Source organism: Pteropus alecto, unplaced genomic scaffold (genome assembly GCF_000325575.1).
Source record: "Pteropus alecto unplaced genomic scaffold, ASM32557v1 scaffold22, whole genome shotgun sequence".
Taxonomy (NCBI): domain Eukaryota; kingdom Metazoa; phylum Chordata; class Mammalia; order Chiroptera; family Pteropodidae; genus Pteropus; species Pteropus alecto.
Genome location: NW_006434839.1, coordinates 18,456,848 through 18,479,178, shown reverse-complemented (window position 1 = coordinate 18,479,178; position 22,331 = coordinate 18,456,848). Strand labels below are relative to the sequence as shown.

At 36.1% G+C, this 22,331-nt stretch overlaps 1 protein-coding gene across 1 annotated transcript in view; it reads left to right on the top strand.

The window, feature by feature from the left end:
* The first annotated feature begins 14,621 nt into the window (after positions 1 to 14,621).
* The window catches only part of CFTR (cystic fibrosis transmembrane conductance regulator), a 152,578-nt gene continuing 144,868 nt past the window's right edge, over positions 14,622 to 22,331 (top strand). Inside the window, exon 1 of the mRNA XM_006910578.1 lies at positions 14,622 to 14,805. Coding sequence (XP_006910640.1) covers positions 14,753 to 14,805 — 53 coding nt within the window. The 5' untranslated portion in view covers positions 14,622 to 14,752. The remainder of the gene's footprint in view (positions 14,806 to 22,331) is intronic.

Sequence of the window (22,331 nt, the reverse complement as noted above, 5' to 3'; positions counted from 1 at the left end):
ATAGCTACAGAGTATTGAATAGTTGCATCCCAATTTTATGGTCCTGAGTTGACAAGGGAACATAAAGATTATATTTTTTGTGAGCTCTCTTGGGATCTAGAGATTTAGTAGTTTTGTTAGTAGTAATAGTTTGATTTATTTAGTAGTAGTTTGATTTATTTAGTAGTAGTCTGATTTATTTTAAAGAAATAATCATTGACTATTGCTTTGTACATGACTTTTTTCCCACTGGGGGTAGAAAATTTTTTAAGGTCATAGAGTAACCCAATTGGGAGCCAGTTTTCCAGACTTAAGCATTTCATGCCCTAAGCCCTAGATCTTATAGTCACTCTTGTATGAGGAACCACTAATTGAGAAAAAGCAATATTACAAGTATTAATTTTGAAAATGTTAACCATGAAGTAAAAGTATTTGACTGGGCATGAAATATTATTATTAAATATTAAAGATCATTAAAGTTTCAAATTGTTAGTAAATTATCATTGCATAAAAAATGTGCTAAAGATTGGTAAAATTTTTCCTTAATTTTAAAATAAAAATTTTATTTTAAAATAGTTTTAGATTTACAGAAAAATTTTGAAGATACTGCAGAAAGATTCTGTATACTTCATACTCAGTTTCCCCTATTAACATTCTACATTAGTATAGTACATTTGTCACAATTAATGAATCAATATTGATACATTATTATTAACCGAAGTTCACACTTTATTTAAATTTCCTCAGTTTTTACCTAATGATATTTTTCTGTTCCAAGATCCCATCTAAGATATCACACTTTATTTAGTTCTATCTGCTTAGGTCCTCTTGGCTATGATAGCTTCTAAGACTTCCTGATTTTTGATGATTTCGATAGTTTTGATACTATTCAGACATTTTGTAGAATGCCTGTCAACTAGAATTTGTTTGAATTTTTTTGTGTGTGTGCGTGATTAAACTAAGATTATGGGTTTTGGAGAGAAGGATCACAGAGATAAAATGCCATTTTCATCATATATCAAAGGTACACACTAGCAACATGACATATTACTATTGATATGACCTCGATCACCTGGCTGAGACAGTGTTTGTCAGGTTCCTCCTTTGTGAATTTACTTTTTTCTCCTCTCAATACTATGCTCTTTGGAAGGAAGTCGTCGTGCACAGCCCACACTTAGGAATAGAGAGTCGAACTCCACGTCCTTGAGAGTGACATATCTACATAAATTATTTGGAATTCTTCTGTACAAAAATTTATATATTCTCCCCATTAATTTATTTAATTTATTAATTTATTTAATTTATTTACTGACATCAATCATTTATTTATGTCAGTATGGACTCCTGGATATTTATTTTATATTGGGTTATAAATCAATTGGGTAATAATTATTTTATTGCTCGAGTTATTACAGCTTTGACCAATGGACAGGGAAGTCTTTTCACCTGACTGTCTCTTTGAAATATCACCATCACTGTTGTTGTTGTTATTATTATTATTGTTTTTAGCATTTTCTTAATTTCTGGCACTACAAGATGCTCCAGGCTCATCTTGAATAGTTTGTATATTTCCTGCCTCCATCCTAAAAGGAGTCCTGGTTCCTTTATATTGGAGAATGATATTAGAAACCAAGATCTGAGTGCTAGGGTATGTTGGTTGCTATTGAAATGTCATTGCTTCGAGCCCTCTCAGCTGACAGAGCAAGGAAATATGTACATGCGTAATAACTTGTGTATACACACATCTATAAATATTTCTATATGAAACCGTATTTATCTTTATTAAGCTAAACATGAGTTTATATGGTGTCTCTTAATTCTAATCCATTACCACATGAATCATTCTAATCTCTTCCCCTTGCTTATTTGTAACTAACTTCTCACTCTAACAGTGAGAGAACTGACTTCTACCATCCACTATCTATGTACTTAATTTTTCATTTCCAGTTATACTTGTATAGTGTTTTCATAATTGTTAACCTTTATCCCTATGACATACAACTTTATCAACTACAGGAGTGCTTATATCTTTAGTTTTACAGACTCCACTCATTTCCAAAGTTACTTTGTCCAGAGCCTTCCCCGTACCCCACACACACGCCTTCTAGTGAGGTTGTTTCATGTTTGTAATACTATTAGATTCTCTTATCAGATTCTGTATTCCATCCTGGAGTTTTCCCCTTTTCCTCCACTCCCTCACCGCCCCATCCTTGATATTCTAAATGATTTTTTAAAAAATCCACATATATTAAGGTTCATTCTTTGTGCTGTAAAGTTCTGCGGGTTTTGACAAATGCATAGTGTAATGTATCATACTGAACAGTTTCATTGTCCTAAAAATATTCCTATGCTTCACCTATTTAATCCTTCTCTTCACCCCAAACAACTGATCTGTTTACTATCTCTGTATAATTGCATACAATTGAATCATATAATATGCAGATTTTTCACACTGGCTTCTTTCACTAACAATATGCATTTAAGATTATTCATGTCTTTTTGTGGTTTTTGTAGTTCATTTCTTTTATTGCTGAATAGTATTCCATCACATAGATGTATCATGGTTTGCTTATTCATTCACTGATTGAAGTATATCTTGTTTACTTGCAGGTTTTGGTAATTATGAATAAAACTACTATAAACATTTACATGCAGATTTTTGTGTGGACATAAGTTTTCTAATCAGTTGGGTAAATATCTCAAAGTATGATTGTTAGATTATATAGTAAGACTTTACTTAGCTTTGCTAGAAACTGCCAAACTGAATTTTGAAGTGGCTGTACCATTTTGCATTCCCATCAGCCATCCTTACCAGTGATTGATATTGTCAGTTTTGGATTTTAGTCATTCTAAAGGGGGAGCAGTAGCATCTCATTGTTGTTTTCATTTGCAATTCCCTAATGACAAATGATGATGAGCATCTTTTCATATGCTTATTTGCCATCTGTCTATCTTCTTTGGTGCAGTATCTGTTCAGATTTTTGGCTATCCTATAAAAATTGTCGTGTTTTGTTTTCTTATTGTTCAGTTTTATTTTCCCTTACTTTTGAAGGAAGTAAACAAAAAATAAACTGGATGAGAAGATGTGCACTTAAAAAATAATAAAGGATTATCCCATACACATTATTTTTTCTTGTAAAAAAATCATGGAAGAAGACAGAAAAACTTGAAAATCACATGATATCACTTATATTTGGGATATAAACCTAAAAGCAGCAAACGAACAAGACAAACAGAGACTCATGGTCATGGACAATAAACTATTGGTTACCAGAGGGTGGGGCCAGGTAGACAGGGTAAAGGGGGTCAAATATGTGGTGACAGAAAGAAATTTAACTGTGAGAGGTGAACACACAGTGTAAATTTATATGTGCTTTACTGTTAAAGTGAACAACTGAAACTCATTGGATTTTGTTAACTAATGTCAGCATAAAAAATAAACTAATTAATTAATTAATTTAAAAACATCGTGGAAGAACCAGTTCAACATTTAGTGAACCACTAACATGAAGATGTGAAATTTGAAGTGTGAACACATGCACACACGTGCACACATACATTTATTGAACACTTATTCTTCATCAAAAAATTTGTTAAGTTTTTTACTTATGTCAACTCATTTAATTCTCACAACAACCCTATATAACAGAAACTCTTGTCCCTTCATTTTACTTATGAGGAAATCTCAGCTCCCAGTAGAGGGACTCTAAACCCTATGTCATGTTGTCTGATAGACAATAAATTTTAAAATGAGATGATCTAAAGTCTGTTTTCTTATACAGCCAAATGAAAGTATGTTTTAAATTTAATTATAAGTGAACATAATGAGAGATTCCAGAAAATAGTTCATTTTTCTTGAATTATCCAGATTTTCATAAGCCTCAAATATGTATGGGTTTGTGTGAGAACACATTCAGATGATTAAATAGGGGTTTACATTTTTTTTTCTCAGATCTTTAAACCCAAATTTATTTTGCATCAATTTTTTCTCTTCACTCGAAAGAAAGCAAGATATAATGTAAGAATCAACTAGGCTGTGTTTCCCTAACCTGTTATGGACCAGATGAATAATTTTCAAGAGTCATTTGCTTTATTTTTTGGTAGTTATTAACAAAAAGAATTTCTAAAGACAATTAGAATAGTGACCAAATTGGGACTTGAAAAGCAACGCAATCGCAGCTGGTGGCTGGCTCTGAGCCTGGTGGATGAACCTGCAGCATTGGACTGGGTGTTCCACCCTGCCTGGCTCTCCTCCAGGGAGCTGTCAGTTGCCGGGTTCCCACAGTGCCAAGTACTAGGCAGGTGCAGAAAGGCTGGAGGTTTCTGTTGAGGGTGTGCAGGTCGTCTGACAAGAAGCAAGACGAGTACCGGGTGGGCCCTGAGGGGCATGAGGAGTGGAGCTCCTGCTTTGTTTTGGGGGAAGGCTGTGCACTGACAGGTATGTGAGAGCTGCTGTTCCTCACATGCCTAAGCCTGGCCTCTGAGAAGAGTGGGGACTTTACAGTGTCCTCTGGAGAAACAGAACACCGAGACGCTTTCATTTTGGAGGCTTCTAGTATTTTTTTTAAAGAAAAAAAAAATTGCCAAAAAAGAATTCTAAAGATTGTATTTTATTTTGTTTTTAAGAATTAATGCTCTTAACAAGTCAAAACGAAATGCAATGTAACTGCATTTATGTAAGATACATAAAACTCACAGGATTTATAAGAACATTAACTTCTAAAGAACTAGTGGTACAGGGAGTTGGTTATGTATCAAATGTTTAAAGTTAACTGATGGAAATATTTTTCTTCCACCCCTGTAGGGCATCTTTGTGACTATATACAGTGATCTCCTGAGAAGATTTTGTTTTCAGCCCTAAAACTAGGAATGCAGGTCTGAGGTGGGGGCAAAAGAGAGGGAGCCAAGGGAGACTGAGGGAGGGACTATTGATTTTGCAGGGCTACGGAGAATCCAGAATAAATAAAAGAGATGTTGATGCTGGTAATTTCCTTTGGACTTTGCTTTGTCAGTTTTAGTAACAAATTAGATCTAAGAAGCCCTTGAAAGTTATAGCATAATTGTCTCTTGTTCAGTTTTTTCTTTTCTGGCACATAGCTACAACACTCCAGGCTTTCCAAAAGCATTTGCAGAATAGAGTCAGAAAGTCACTTTACTTCACAGGATGCATTTCATTTTTTCTTGTTTCAAATAATTTTTTTAAAGTTTGGAAATTTATGGTATAAGATGTTTATTATATATATCCTTCCAGTCTTTTTTTAATGTTTATGCAAACACATATGTTTGCAACCTGAGTGTCTTCTTTCACCTACTTCTCAGGATACAAATAAGGTTACATCTCTTTTTAACTTTTATTTTTTAATTTTAATTTTAATTTTTTTCAATTCCAGGTGACATTCAATATTATGTTAGTTTCAGGTGTACTCTGTAGTGGTTAAACATTTATATAATTAATGAAGTGATCCTCCTGACTAGTCTAGTCCCCATCTGGCACCATACCTAGTTATTACCATATTATTGACTATATTCCCTATGCTGTATTTTATATCCCCATGACTATTTTGTAAATACAAATTGGTACTTCTTAATCCCTTAACCCAGTCCCCATACCCCCTCCCATCTGGCAACAATCAGTTTGTTCTCTGTATCTATGAGTCTGTTTCTGTTTTGTTTGTTTATTTTGTTTTTAGATTTCACATATAAGTGAAATCATATGATACTTGTCTTTCTCTGTCTGACTTATTTCACTCAGCATAATACCTTCCGGGTCCACCCATGTTGCCCAAGTGGTAAGGTTTCATTCTGTTTTATGGCAAAGTATGTATCACCTCTTCTTTATCCAGTCATCTATTGATGGACATTTAGGTTGCTTCCATGTCTTGGCTATTGTAAATAATGCTATAATGAACATAGAGATGCATACGTCTTTTCAAAATAGTGTTTTGAATTTCTTTGATTACTACACAGAAGTGGAATTCCTGGGTCATACCGTAGTACTATTTGTAAATATTTGAAGGGTCTCTGTATTGTTTTCTTTAGTGGCTGCAGCAATTTGTAATCCCACCAACAGTGCCTGAGGTTTCCCTGTTCTCCAGGTCCTCACCAACATTTGCTGTTTGTTGATTTAATCCTGATTTATTTGGTGAGGTGTGAGGTGATATCTCATTGTGGTTTTAACTTGCATATCTGATGATTAGTGACATTGAGCATCTTTTCATATGTCTATTAGCCATCTTGTATGTCTTCTTTAGAGAAATGTCTGTTTAGGTCCTCTGCCCATTTTTAATAGGATTGTTTGTTTTTGGTGTTAAGTTGCTTGAGTTCTTTATAAATTTTGGATGTTAACCCCACATTGGGTGTATCATTGGTAAATATCTTCTCCCATTTGGTAGGTTGTCTTTTCATTTTGTTGATGGTTTCCTTGCTGTGCAAAACTTTTTAGTTTGATGTAGTCCCATATGTTTATTTATTTATTTTTTTGTTGCCCTTGCCCGAGGCGACCTATCGGAAAAAAATATTACTAAGAGCAATGTCAGAGATTTTGCTGCCTATGTTTCCTTATAGTTTTGTGGTGTTGGGTGTAAGAAAATGACCTAGTTTCATTTTTTTTTTGTTTGTATATATCTGTCCAGTTTCCCAACACCACTTATTGAATAGACTGACTTTAGCTCATTGTATAGTCTTGCCTCCTTTGTCATAGAATAATTGACCCTATAGAAATGGGTTTATTTCTAGGTTCTTTATTCTGTTCTATTGATCTCTGTGTCTGTTTTTATGCCAGTACCATGCTGTTTTGATTATTAAAGCCTTGCATTATAGTTTGATAACAGGTAGCATGATACTTCCAACTTTGTTCTTCTTTCTTAAGATTGCTGTGGCTATTTGGGGTGTTCTGTGGCTCCATTTAAAATTTAGGATTATTTGTTCTAGTTCTGGGAAAAAAGTCATTGGTATTTGATAGGAATTGAATCTATAGATTGCTTTGGGTAGTATGGACATATTAATGATACTAATTCTTCCTACCCATAAGCATGGTATATGCTTCCATTTATCAGTATCTTTAATTTTTCTTCAATGTCATAATTTTCTGAGTACAAGTCTTTTACTTCCCTGGTTAAATTTATTCCTAGGTATTTTGTTTGTTTGTTTGTTTGCGATTATAAGTGGGTTATTTTTTTAATTTCTCTTTCTAACAGTTCATTAATGCAGCCAATTTCTAAATATTAATTTTTTATCCTACTACTTTACTGAATTCATTTGTCATTTCTAATACTTTTTTTGTTGGAATCTTTAGGGTTCTCTCTATATAGTATTATGTCATCTGAAAATAATGACAGTTTTACTTTTTTCTTTACAATTAGGATGTTTTCTTTCTTTCTTTCTTTCTTTCTTTCTTTCTTTCTTTCTTTCTTTCTTTCTTTCTTTCTTTCTTTCTTTCTTTCTTTCTTTCTTTCTTTCTTCCTTTCTTCCTTTGTGTGATTGCTATGGCTAAGATTTTCCTGTTTTTAACTTTTAAATGTTGAAGTTAGCAAAAAGTCCAGAAACTATTTCATAAGTTTTTTCTCCACTCTCCAGCTATCCAAAAACCCTAGGGTTTTCATCATCCAAAGAGGTCTTTGAGAAACCAGAGAGATGGAGAATATGGAAGATCTGACCTGTCTACTTGTCACATGTCTCACTCTATTTTCTGTTGCAGGGGCCTCTGTCATCAAGACATTGTGTCACGGTTGAAAGTAGGTCTTCCCAGAGAGTCTGACACATCCCAGTCCACTGCTATGATTATCACCCTGTTGGAACAGGTCTCTGCACAGGTCACAGCAGTTCCAAGAGGAAAATGGTCATTCTCCTAGCCTTAGTCTCAGCCAGCAGTATGTTATACTTTAACTTCAAAAGCCTGCCCAGTGTCTCATGATGGGTGGGTAAAGACAAGCTTCATTTCAGCTGCAAAGCGGCCCTTTCTTACCAAGCAGTAGGCATTGGCACTAAACCTTTCCTCTCACTGTGTGTCACATTCTTTTGGGAGACATTTGGTGTCCATATTTGAACATTTCAATTGGGGTTATCTCAGTTCATCAAATAGTGTCTAAATATGTTGAACCTTAAAAAAAATAGAAGAGGAAAAGGTCTTGTTCTCCCCTTCCCTTCCCGTGGATGCCTACCTACTTTACATTCCTGTGACGAAGAGTCCACTCAATAGATTCTGAAGAAATGAAGAAAAAAGAAGGAAAAAATATCTCCATTGTGTAAGTCTATTTTCACAAAAACAGAAAAGTGGGAAAATTGCAAAAGGCAGCTCTTCTTAGTCAAAATAAACAAAACAGTTCTATATGGTCCAGTTACATGCAGAGCACTATGACTAAGTGCTCAGCTTTGGAGCCAAACTACTGGGTTCATTCAAATTCTGGCTCTATTTTCTGAATTTTGGCATTTAACTTTCTGTACCTCAGTTTCTTCATTTGTAAAATGAAATGACAATGATAAAATATACCAACTTTATAGAGTTTTTTGAGGGCATGTAATGCAATTTATGTAGCAAACATGTATATACTGTACAACATTCTTTTTCTTGTCTTTTCTTGCAAGGACAAGATCCTGGCTAAATTTAATTTACTATTATAAAAATTTACAATTTTTATATTTTTAGGAAGAACTCATAACAGTCAAATTTGTTTAGATGAAAACCATAATATATATTTGTCAATTTGATTTACTTTAAATTACATGATATGCTTTGTTCCATACATGTCTTTAAACATAAGTTTTGCACATGCAGATGAGTTCCAGAGTGTTTTGCCATCATTTTATCAGTGCCTTTCAAGCGAGGAGGCTGCAGTCATTCTGTGAGACACAATGATGGAGGCCATGGAGGCCAACGAGCCATAGTCACTGAACCAGGAATTGTTTGTCCTTTTGACCATTGGGATTAATCATCATAGTTTCACCAATCACAGTGAACTTGAAGATCAATAAATAGCCAGCAGAGCGTCCTAAAACAACAAGATCTCATAGACTCTGTCTCTATAGGGAAGTTAAAGCAAATCAGAAACAGGACTCTCAACCTGGGAATTCTCAAATTCTATTTTCCCAGGCTGAATAGCCTTCCCTGAGTAACTGACTTCATGTTGTAACCCTGGCTTTAATTATGGATTGGTATAAGAAACAACCATAAAATAAATTTTTCTGGAAAAATTTATAGCTGAAAATATTGTCTATGATGTCGTTCAGTGATAATTCTATAAGCCTTTAAATGGCAAACTACCAAGATTGGGGTGGAGAGAAGATAGTTTTTCTTCAGGTGAAATTGCATATTGACTTCTATCAGATATCAGATTATGAGAATAATACACTCTATTGAACTTTGATGACCAAAATATTCATAATTACTTTTAGTTCCCAAGTGCAGCAACAATTTTCCATCCAGTCTCTCTTTAGTCTTTATTTGAAATGTCCTTCTGATTTACATGTTTTTTATTACAAATTTTCTATTTTGGGTAAAGTATTTATAGGTAAGTAAATTACCTACTGTTCTCTTTACTGTACTCCACAGCCCTTCAAATGTAACTCTTCTATGTACATATAAATTAGTATAGAATTTATCTGAAGAAAAAAATTTCCCTTTTCTTCTTAGAGTTCAAATATATAAAACCACAATTTTAATTCTATAGATAGCACCTGGCTTTCAGCATGATATCACCAATGAAAATTTAATCTGGTGTTATGGATTCTCTTGTTTCTAAAAAACTTCAAGAGGAAAATGAGAAGAGAAACAGTATAAATAATGAAACATTTCACGAAAAACGATTTTAGAAAATCCCAGATTTATTAGCTTTTATATTCATGATAAAGTTGTATTCTAAATATGTTCATATTTTCCAGTTTATTAATAGCATTAATAAACATTCATTTTGTACAAATTGAGGATCTTTAAGATTTCCTTTATGAGGAAGTACCTTTAAATTACAGAAGACCCGTTAGAGTGCCAAATTTCATCTAGCCCAGATGTTAAGAATCTACCATTGGTGATGAGCTGAAAATTAAAGGAACTTAAAAACAGAGTTTTTAAATGTCATTTCAATGCAAAAAGAGAAAGGATGTTTCCATTATATAAAAATCTAGTTCTGCCCCTAAATCAAAATTATCTTTTAATTGGAAGGGCATCTGAATTTCTCCCTTTTCCTCCAGTCCAAATACAAGCAAATAACTTCAGAAAGAATGAGTTTAATGTTTCTGAAAATTCTGACAGCCTTTAGAGAGTTCAGTTTTCTGCAGCATTCTATTTCACTATGCTACACAGATTTATGATTTATCACCAGTGATATGTAATGATAATTTCTAAAATTTATTGAGCGCTTATTAGGTTTTGTTATATGCATCGCATTTAATTAGTTTCATCCATTGATTCTCAACTGGGACTAATTTTGCCCCCTAGAAAGGGGTGTCATGACTGGAGTGGGGGTAGTTCTAGTGGCATCCAATAGGTAGAAGCTAGAGATGCTACTAAACATCCTACGATACAGAAAAAAGTTCTCAAATCAAAGAATTATCCAGCTCCAAATGTCAATAGTGCTGAGGTAGAAAGGACCTGACAATCTACTGAACAACCCTCTGAGGTGGGTATTTATTATTATTATTATTATTATTATTATTATTGAAATATGTTTTACATATAATTGTGAAAATTTAAGTTATGCAACATTAATTTGATACATTTATATCTTATAATAGGATTGCTATTGTAGTAATAATTAGCACCTCTATCACTTTATGTAATTATCCTTCTTTTTAAGAGTTGGAATAATTAAATTCTAGTCTTTTAGCAAGTTTGACGATTATAATACAATGTTGTCTGTATCTATTATTCTATGCATGAGGTGGATATTATTAACCTTATTTTCAGAAAAGGGAAATGAGACACTGAAGGTAAAATAATTTATTTAAGTCCACATGGCTACGTAAGTAGTGGTGTCAGGATTAAAAACGTATATCTTTATTGCTTCAAAGCCCAAGCTCTTTCCACTACATGCCGCTACCATCTTCAGAAAATTTTGATGACTATTGGTCGATTCTGAGTTTTGTGGGGTGGAGATCCTGCCTTATTCTAGATACTCGTCCTTGCACTGAGCTCTTGTTTGCCAAAAGATTAATGATAATAATTGATCTCTAGAGCATCTTCAGATTTCCCCTTTAGAATGACATTTCAATTATTAGGTTAGTAACCCCAAGAGAAAACTGTTTGATTGTATATACTGTATTACTAAATAAGAGAAGAGTTGAAGTAAAACAGAAGACATAATTCCTGTCTCCAAGGAGGTCACGAAGAAGAAGGGTTATGTATGTATGTAAACAGAAGTATGTGTGTATGGGTGTTTATAAACAGAATGGTCAGACCAAACAGAATGTTGGAAAAAGTAAAAGTAAGCAATAATTTGGCCTAATTATGTATCAGGACACATCCCTCTGTGTCTGAAACATCTTTATAAGACTATATTTGCATCCTTGGTTATCACTTAGGAAGAGCCTTGGCAGCTTTTACCCTTCCAGCCTTAGGTAAATTTATAAGCGGAACCAGCCTATCCATGTGAAGCTGACAAGACTTTGCACTTCTCTTCTTTGACATCTTTTCTTCCCTTGGGGGGTGACTTTTATTGACCTGTACACTTAAAAATGGTTTAAGATGGTAAATTTTATGTTATGTGTATTTTACCACTATAAAAATGCCATACAAATGGCCACCTAATATTCTATATTTAAGGTCAGTTCTGCTTAAAACATTAGTAGGAAATTTTGTACAGGAAATATATGGAGCAGTTAAATGCTTGGGTTTAAATCTCAGTTTTCTCTGTTAATATTTACTATGCAATTTGCTTGGGAAAATTACTAAACTTTTTGTACCGTAGTTTCTTTACCTATAACATATGGATAGTGAAGAAGGTACCTATCTCATGATGGTGTTATAAAGATTAAAAAAGGCAAAGTATGCTGTATATTTTGCATAGCATTTGGCATGAATGGTAAATGCTCAACAAATATAAGCTGTTATAATATTATAATCAAATTTTATGAGCTGATATATGAGTAGCCTGGAGAGAAGAGCTTCACTCTTTCTTACTACCACCTTCTACTCACATCTGAACCATTGATCTCTTTCTCATTTCTGACATCTCAAAGCCACATTTAGGATTCCAGTCATGACCTTCAGCCATATTCAAACACTTTCCTGGTGCATAAGTCTACAATTCCACGTGAGATGCACCTACATGCAAATCTTGAATATCATGTCTCAATTAGTTCATTTGTTCATGTCTGCTGACGGGGTTAACATTCTGAATAATGGTGAAGTCTTACTTATGCTAAGAACAAATTTGGGGTATAATCTTTTATGTTAAAAATCTAGGGTCTTCCTATGTACACACACTTAAAATGGAGTATTATAATTCAATGGTATTTAATAAAAATAACTCCAGTAGCTACTTGGTTTGCAGATTTCTGCTTTCTTGTCTTATTCTAGAATAGGTCTAGCAGTTCTGATTCCATAAAACTAATGTGAGGAGAAATGCTAGATTGATGGGTAAGTGAAGTGATAAATATACGAGGGATGATTTGATTAGAAACAGTATTACATACTGAAAGAAGTGATGGTTTGGAATTAGACCTGAGTTTGAATCTTAGCTCTATCACTACAGACATTTAGTTACCTTTTCTTGTCTGTTTCCTCAACTGAAAATTGAGAAGAATACCCTATATATATCGTTGTAAGGTTTACATGAGATGCTGCCTGGCAAATAGTAAGAACTCAAGAAATAATCGCTATTTCATTTATTCTTTCCAGAGGAAGGAGATCGATTGACAAATATTGGGGGTCTCTTTGAACCATATCACTTGGTTAACTTCTATGATCCTTTTTGGAACTAATTCTTATTTTCATGTACTTTTTGGTAACAAAGAGGAACTGATTAGCAATTCATTTCAAAATGAATTATATTTGATGGGTCACATTAGCAATTATAAAGCAAACAAGAGTCGGGGTGGGTAAATTCAATCACATATCTGGGAAAAGTCAATAACGAAGACAGCTCCGCCTGCCCCCCCCCCCCGCCCCCCGCCATTGTATGTCATATTGAAAAGGGAAAAACACAGGATTTGAAGGATCATTAAGTAAGAAATACGTCAGTTCTTTTCTGGTATCTGACTTTATGCAATTGAGTTTGTCTCTTTGCTCATATTTTTACTATTAAAATTTAGTATAAAATTTTAATGTTTATAAAATCACTTTAAGACATTCAATGTAAATATATGGTTTTGTCTTTCTATTGTTAAGAAATTCACGTTTTATTTATACTATATCTGGGTGACCGCAAGTCAACAATGAAGTAATTCACAAGCAAAGACTCTTGTCTTAGGTGTAGAGGCAATAAAGTAATCAGATCAAACTTTTTATTTTCATTTGAATTTTTCAGTTTAAACTCAATGTGCCCTTGCTTTTCCACAATGGGATTCAAGAATTTAATGCTTAGCTCTTTAAAAACCACTAGCCAGGCACACAATCCACTCAGCAAAGACTCGGGAAAGTTAAGGCGCCCACACCTGAGAAAGCTTAGACGTCCCTGGAGAGTTGAAGATGGCGTTGATATGAGTCAGGTCAGAGTTATGACGCTACCTTCGCTTCAAAGACTGTCTGCATTCCTTTCAGCGTATTAGTCAAGATGTTTTGCTGACCGAGACTAGGGAATCTATAGGAGGGCGTGTTAGCTCACACACTCTCTCTACAGGTCATCGTAGTCGCTAACGCACAGAGTAACTATCCTTAAAAACGCAAGCCCGGCTGAAAAATTTAGGACAGCCGACGAACAAATCCTGGGTGGATAATAGACAAAAGGATAACTCCTGTTCCCATCTTGTAAGACTCTCCCAGCCCCCGCCATAAGTACGTCACCAAGGGGGTCTACGCCACACGTGGAGCTCGCCTAAGCCTGAAATTAACAAAGCTGCTTTCTTCCCTCTGACACTCGAAGCGAGCGCTACCGGGAAGGCTTCGGGCGCTGACGCGTAACTTTGCTGCTCCGTAAGGCTGCATTTCGATACAAGAGAGACATATTGTCGTTCCCCCTTCAAAATGCACCTTGTAAGCGTAACAGGAACCTGGCTAGGATCTCGGAAAAGGGGAGGAGGAGGAATGCACCGGGAAGTTGGCGGCGGCGTGCCGGGGTCCCGCGGAACCTGGCGCGTGGGAGGGTCCAGCTGGCGGGTGGGGGCTAGAAGTGGGGGCCAGGCTCTGCTGCTGCGGGCGGCTCCCTCTGTTTTCGAACATCCGGGCTGGACCTGGAGAGCGGCTGCGATTGTCCCCCACCTGCGGGCTGGGCTGCGGCTGAAGGTAAGGACGCAGAGCTGAAAGGAGCGCGCGCAAGGGAGGAAGGCTGGGAGTTAGAATCCGGAGAAGGAGGCGCGGGGCAGCGAGGGGGAGGAAGGAGGCAAGGAGGAAGGAGCGGTCCCGGTTGCGGGCGGGAGTGCGGAGGGGTGGAGAAAGCCGCTGGGGCAACTGTGGGGCCGGACCAGGCAGTGCCCGGCTTTTAACCTGGGCAGTGGAGGCGGGGAAAGGAGTAAGAGGAAAGGGGAGGTGTGTGGGGTAGGGGTGGTGGGGGGAGTTGGAAGCAAATGACATCACAGCAGGTCAAAGAAAAAGGGGCGAGCGGCAGGCACTGAGAGAGCGGGACGTTTGGCATCAGGAGCTCGAGTCCAGCCTGCCCCGGGAGGGACCCGGGCGTCCCCAGAGACCATGCAGAGGTCGCCTCTGGAAAAGGCCGGCGTCGTCTCCAAACTTTTTTTCAGGTGAGAGGGTGTCCAGCCGAGCTTTGGAAGGACACGTGCCCAGGAAAGAGGAGGGCCTATGTATGGGCTGGGTTTTGGGGAAAGAGAAATAGTTCTTTGAAAGATGCGCTATCATTCATTGTTATGGAAGAGAATATGGATTTTGTGGATAAAATCGAAAACATTAAGAAGAGATAAAAGAATAAACTGAAGTCAATTGTTTGGATAGAGAGCCTTAACATTGACGTCTTAAACAGCAACTGAAAGTCATGTTCTCAAGACCCAAATGTGCTACTATGCAATTATTTTCTTAGATTTTTCTAAGAAATTTAGTAATTACAAACTTGCTAATAAAAAATACTTTAGCCCTTTGTTTTCTCCACTTCGTACCTAGGAAACTTAGATGTCTTCTTGGCACACGTATTATCAGTGCCATGCCTGCACGTAGTAGGTGCTCAGAAAACATTTGTTGACTGAATTTTAAACGTTTTTAGGGTACTATTGCTTAAATTAAGTATTTATTTTTGCAATACTGAGTCCGTCTAACAAATACTTGCTGCAATTCCATTATTCTTTCTTTTGAGAGTGAAAGCAAATTCCTTGAAATATCTATCTTTAAAAATAAAGCCAATCACAAGGTATAAATTTTAAAAGGGTGGTCAGAATTATCATGCAAATGTGAAGCCATAGGAATAGACATTGTAGTTATATCCAATTGATATTTAATAAGTTCTACTACTCCTACTTTGCATGTGATGAGCCATGAAAGCTTACAAACTTCCTCTAATGAGATTTTAAAAATAGAGTCTAAGTTCAGAGTCTTAGGCAAAGTGTAACTGGATGTAGAGTTTCATATTTGAAGTTCTTTGGATACTTTATCTACTTTGTTCCTGTTACACTTGTATGAGTGAATGAATAGGTATAGTTCTCATGGGGAATTACTTGACTTATAATCAGCACACTTAGGTATCAGAAAAGCCAAATACATTATAAATTTGCCCATATGTGTGGGAGGGGGAGAAGGGACTCGGCTTTCATGTCTTGCTGTTTTATTCTCTGCATGTGCCCTAAGCCTGGAACACAGGTACTAAGGAGAGGTCATTGGCAGTTGAAGGAGAGCTCCTCCCTGTGGATAGGAGAAAAGGACTTTACTCTTTGGAATTACCTTTTGTGTTGATGTTTTCAGCACCTTTTGTTACTCCCTCTATAAAAATTGAATTACCTATTGATGTATTTTCCTACTACTTACAACATCAGAATGTTCGTTGGCATACATTGTAGACTTTTTAGTAGAGCATTTTGAGGAACCTAAATGCCAATCAGTCTGAAAAATGCAGTTTTCAGAAGAATGAATATCCCATGGCTACTTCTAAGTACTAAGGAACTTTAAATTACCTCATTGCTCATTTAAGTGAGATCATTGTTGATTTATCAAACTTTATTTTCCCCCAACAGATCACCTTATAAGTTTTAGTATAGTTTAAAAATGCTCCCAAGTTGATTTGTAAAAAGTATATATATATTAATGGCAACTAACTTTGTGAAGCGCATACTCATTCCTATTCTCCAAACTATTTCATAATAAATTGCTCTAAGAATAGATGTATTTTAAAACAGTTAAGTTTCTACTATTTATAGGAATTGACAGTCACCTAAAGTACAAGTGATTATAAACTTCCTTCTGGGGTGTAATTCCGAAAGGGTAAGAAACTTATTTTCTGCATTGAATTAGACAGCGGTCATGGGTGTTATGCTTTGGATTCAGATTGTTTTGATTCAAATCCTGGATCTGCTACTTAGTAGCTGTGTGACCTGAGGCAAGTCTCTTAACATCTCTGTGTTTGTGTTGCTTGACCTTTAAAACTTGGAGACTAGTAGGACCTATGTCATAGGAGTTAATCTGTTAACAGATTAACGCATGTAAAGTGTTTAGCCCATAAATGTTAGGTGCTATTATTATAATATCTTCATCATTATGATCACAATGATGATGATCATCTTCAACTACCATATTTTTATAATTCTTTACAATACCATATACCTTGTTTATATAAATATACTCAGTTCATCTTCGTTACATATAATTTTGTGACTGTCTCATTTTCTGATACCTTTTAAGGTTGTTCTGTCGTTTCTCTCAAGCTCTGAATTTCCTGTATTCTGTTTAGTTGTGAGATTGTGTATCAAATCATGTGTCAGATGACACAGCGTGGATGTCACTTATGGTATCTATAACAGAAATCTAGATCTACACTTGAGTTATTAGAGCCTCACAGAATCTAAGTGTACAATGCCTCAAATCTCTTACAAGACTAGGTACAGGGGCCCCAATAAACTCCATAAATAAATATCAGGTAAGACCAAGGAGTAAACAATGTTAGGATCTAATATTAGGTGGAAATTCGGCAAGAATAGCATATTGTTAAATCTCAGGTTAATAATAAGATAATGTAAGATACTTTTGTAATTATTAGACACAAAGTAATGAGTGATTTTAAAACAAATATGCTAGAATTTATACATTGGAATAAATTCATACATCCTACTTTTGATCAAAGTATCTTTGGATTCTTGTTATGGAATTACCTTTAAAAACAGTATATAAATTTTTTCTCCTATAGTAGTTTATTACTTTTTAGACATTATCTTATAGTAGCTTGCTTTAGATTAAAAGTCTTATTACCTAAGACTGGTCACTTGGACTTGCTTCAAAATGACTTTTGATGGTATCTCTAAATTAAATGCATCCTGGAAGTATGTTTTCATTATAATTTGCTTTGTTAACAGCCAAGTGCTAGTTAAGTTTAGATATTGTCATTCAAAAAATGTATTGCAAACTTTATGGACATTTCCTAATGAAGAGAAACAATTGCTTTGAGCAACAGAAGCACAATTGTAAGTTTATTATGAAATACCTGTAAAGATGACAGTTTTGAAGAGGATCACACTTATATGGTTATGGAAATTATGGCATAGTGTAAAAAATTCATCACAATGATTTTATGTTTACATTTTATTTACACGTTTGTAAGGCATGCGGAAATCTTAAATCGTGACAGTCATAAATAGTTTTGCAGTTCCTTGGGGGTATTCATAGAAATGTTGCCAAGGGAGACTGTTGGCCAATTAAATAAAGACCTGTCCCAATCGATACACAGGTTTTTCTCTCAGATAAGGCTTAAACTATCCAAATAAAAAGAAATAGATGCATAAAACAAAAGACTAACGAGATGCACGATTCATAGTGAGTGTACAGCTTGCTAAGGGTACCTGAATACCATGAGACTATTGATTCAGGCAGTGAGAAAATGCCATGAGGACAGCCCAGGGTTTCCATGCAATCTCTTGGCTTTGCCTCGCATAGGAATTGGAGACCACTTTAGGGACAAGGGCCCCTCTGTCTTGGACAGTGTTGCCTGAACACTGACAAATGTTGTCATCCTATATCAGTCATTTAATATTCCTTTCTATCCATCACCTTTTGCTGGTAATGTTTTATTATGATACTGTGCAGATTTTTCAAATTTGAATATGTGTCAGTTTTGGTTGGTTATGTGTTGCTTATGGTATTCAAAGGAGGTTCCAAAAGTACCTCCTTTGCATGATATGACTAAAATTGTAATTATATATATTTTAAAATATAAAACATGTTTATGTAATTAAGTTTCAGTTAATTTTGCTAGTTAAAAAAAATTCTCCTTGGTTTCAAAGTGTATTCTAATAGCTTTTACATGCTAGTTCAATTTATTACTCGACTGTCTACGAATATTCTTGTATACTTATCACAAATGGCCTATGGTATAGCATTAAAATTCCATTTCTTGCTACAGAGAGCAGTGGAGTCTTTTTCTTAACTGCTTCATTAATATTTTATGTTTGATGTGACAATTAAAATATCCCTCAGAGCCGATTGCTACACTAGGGAAATCACGATTTTCTAGTTTTCCATTTATGTTTTAAGGGAGGAAGTAGGACTTAGTATGATAATATTCAATGCATCAATGTTGAAAGTTGTTTAAAAGGCCCTGAAATGGCACCACTCTAAAATGTATTATTATTGTTAGTGTTGTTTCACAAGAACCTGTAATTTCAGTGCGATAGAGTTACTGTATAAGTATAGGATTGCAAAACCACCAGGGAAGGGTGTTAGCCATTTAGCATGCTGCTATATGTTGTTTGTCAAAATTTAAAAACACCTCTGTGACTCAGCAGCAATTTGGGCAATTTTGATTCCACTGATTCCTGACGCATCTGTGTAGGGCACTTCCCTAGCACAAATCCCTGCAATGCAATGAGGTCAAGAGGAGACAACAGATTATGACAGAGGTCTGGTTGTTTGAGGACCCTGCCTGAGGGTCGAATTTACAGATGTGTTAAGTGCATTATCACGGAGCAAAACATTACTCTTCCAGGTACTTCTCAGCTCCTAAGAATTTACCTTGTGGTTGTTTGAGAGTGAAATTAGCATTACGAAGTAGCTTTACTATGGAGCTTTGTGTCAGCAAAGAGTTTAAGCTTCTTTTAGCAAGAAATCTGTAAAAATTCAATTAGCTTGCTTGATGTAGAAAGTGAATATATTCTTATAGAGCTCTGAAAGATTTGTTTTCACAGCTGTATCCAGGTTGCAAGGCTTGTCAAGTTAGCTATTCTCTGTGCAGCTCCATTAGCTTTTTACTGTCTTTTAACATCAGTAACTTTCAAATTGTAAAGCCCTGGATGTCAGGGCCTTCTATGACTTGTTTAGTATTCAGACCATTTCAAGACTCCTGCATATAATGATTTAATACACATTTCTTTGTGATGATGATGATTCCATGGTGATTCCATGGTGATACAGGCTTATCGATATTGTAGATCAATGACGTTCACAGGCATGTAAGGCAGCATCTTTCTGATTAAAAGAGATCAAAGCAAGCAGGACTGTGGACAGATTTTACATACTTAGAGCATTTCTTCCATCACATTTTTCTTGTGTCCCTTTATGGCCAGGCGTTAACCATAGTGGGAAAGACTGCTTGCTAATTCCTTGCTCGTGGGATAAAGACATGGTTTGAAGATTTCTGCTAAGTTCAGAGGGTTCTCAGCCCTGAAACTGGGCTTTACTTCGATGTAATCAGGGAGTTCTCCCATAGGTTGCTTCAAGGAGCTAAGTCAGAGCAGTAGATCGTTATTCAAGACATACTAAATTCATTTATTTACCACCTATGTTCCATGTGAGGCATTAAGAAGGTTGAGGTGCACAAGAAAAAATTGATGCTGCCTTCAAAGAATGAATTCTCTGAAATCCAACATCTCAAAGGCTTATAGAAACACTCCACAGGGCATCTCATCCAGTCTAAGGCTGGTTGAGTGAGGCTTTCTGGAGGAGTGACTCTTGAGTTGACACAGAAAGATTATCTAAAGATGGTGTGGATAGGTTAGGAAACATTTACACATAGAAGCAGCAGACTGTGCGTAGGACTGGCAATAAGTGAGCATGGCACTGTGCATGGCAATCTTCAAAAAGATTTCAGAGAAGTTCTCTGTGACTGGAGCATAAGATGTGTGACCGAGTTTTGGGGGAGACGGATCTGACACTCTAGTAAGGGCCAGATCATAGGGGCTTCCTGAGCTTCATTTGGGCTTTACCATATTGCAAATGAACAGCCATAGGTTTCAAGCAGGGGAGTGACATGACCAGTTCAAAGTTGTTACAGTTTTGCAAAAGAAATGAACTGAAAGAATGGCAGTGGAGATAGAGACAAAGAGATGGATTTAAAAGATATTTAGAAGATAAAATTGACAGGTTTGGGAGTTCGATAGGGAAGGTGAAGAAGAGGAGAGAGAATCAAGGACAATATCTAGATTTGCTGGCTTGGGTAACGGTGGATAGTGGTAATGCTTTCTGAGCGAGGAGATTCAGTTGGAGAAGGCTTGGGGTGTGGGCGAAGGCCTGTGCACACCCTCTGGTTCTCTTTAAAATAAAAAAGGAAATGATACATATGGCTCAATGGCAGGTAATATGGTTATTTGAAAAAAATATTAAAACGATCTAGAGCTTGGTCTTAGGGAAGAGATATTAAGATGTCTGAGGTGACAGAATCATAAATACTTCCCTCGCACTCTTCTGTAAAGTCCAGGGTGACATCTAGGGAAGAATTTATAGTGCCTATCTGTTTGGCATTATTGTGGAACAGAGTCACCCGAGAGTGTGTCTAGAACAAGCAGCTGTACCCCAGGGACAGCACTGGTTAAAGTCTACTTAGAAATTCTACTTAGAAACTTCCTACTACCATCCCCTCCAAACCCACCAGCTGATATCTGAAGTGCCTCTACCCCACTAATAACTTCACTCCTTTAAACTACGGTTTTTACACATCTGATTTCTATGATCGTAGACATTCAAGAAGTAGGTATGAAAATCTGCTGGGGCTTCTTTTATCTGCAGTGATGGAGTAAATAAAAGTACACCTATATCATGAAATATTTTTATGTGTTCTGAAAAAGATTCTTATTACCCTCGGAAAGATTATGCATCATCGTTTAATGTTAAAACTTTGAGTCTCTTAAATTACAGGGGTCCCCAACCGGTATCGGTCTGTGGCCTGTTAGGAACTGGGCTGCACAGCAGGAGGTGAGCAGCGGCAAGTGAGCAAAACTTCATCTGTTTTTGCAGTTGCCATCCAGCACTAGCATCACTGCCTCAGCTCTACTTCAGATCATCAGGCATTAGATTCTCATAGGAGCACTGGTGCTCAAAAGCGGGGGACCACTGTGGTAAAACTCACAGAGCTTTTTTTCTTAGCACTGCTTACAGAGGCACGGTCATCTTCTACCCAACTTCACACGTCCCCCCGCCACCACCAAATGCTTAGTGAAGTTCTTCAAAAAGGGAGCTAAGAATTTCATCTGGTACCAGTCAGACCAATATGTGAAAATTAAGCTTAATAGGCATAATCTTTGAGGTGCTAACACTGTGTGTAAAGGAGATTCAAAGGCCAGACCTTGGACCCCAGTATTGGTCATGGGAGCAACAAGAAAATGAAGCCCCTTCTGGCTGGGATTAGAGACCCCAGTTCTAGAGGGAGCCGACGCTACATAGGAAATTCTTTTTACACATTTTATTTATTTTAAACATCTGTATGAACTCTGGAAGATAAAACAACAACAACAAAGCTTTACTTTTTCAACCAAAATCCCTTGCTATACTTTAGATTAGGGATCAGCAAGCAAACTTTTTCTATAAAAGGCTAGGTAGTAAATATTTTCAATATTATAGGCAACGTGGTCTCTGACATTGTGGGAAAGCAGCCATAGATGATATGCAAACAATGGGCATGGCTTTGTTCCAAAAAAACTTTATTTATGGGCACTAAAATATGAAATTCATATAATTTTCACACATCACAAGATATTTTTAATAAAATTATATTGCGATAAGTTTCAAAATATGTAGCTATAAAATTAGTTTAAAATAAAGATCCAGAAAAACTTTTCAAGGCTCATATATAATTAATTTTATTGTATTCAGTAACTGAGTAATTTTTAAAGGCAGTGAGACTCTGACA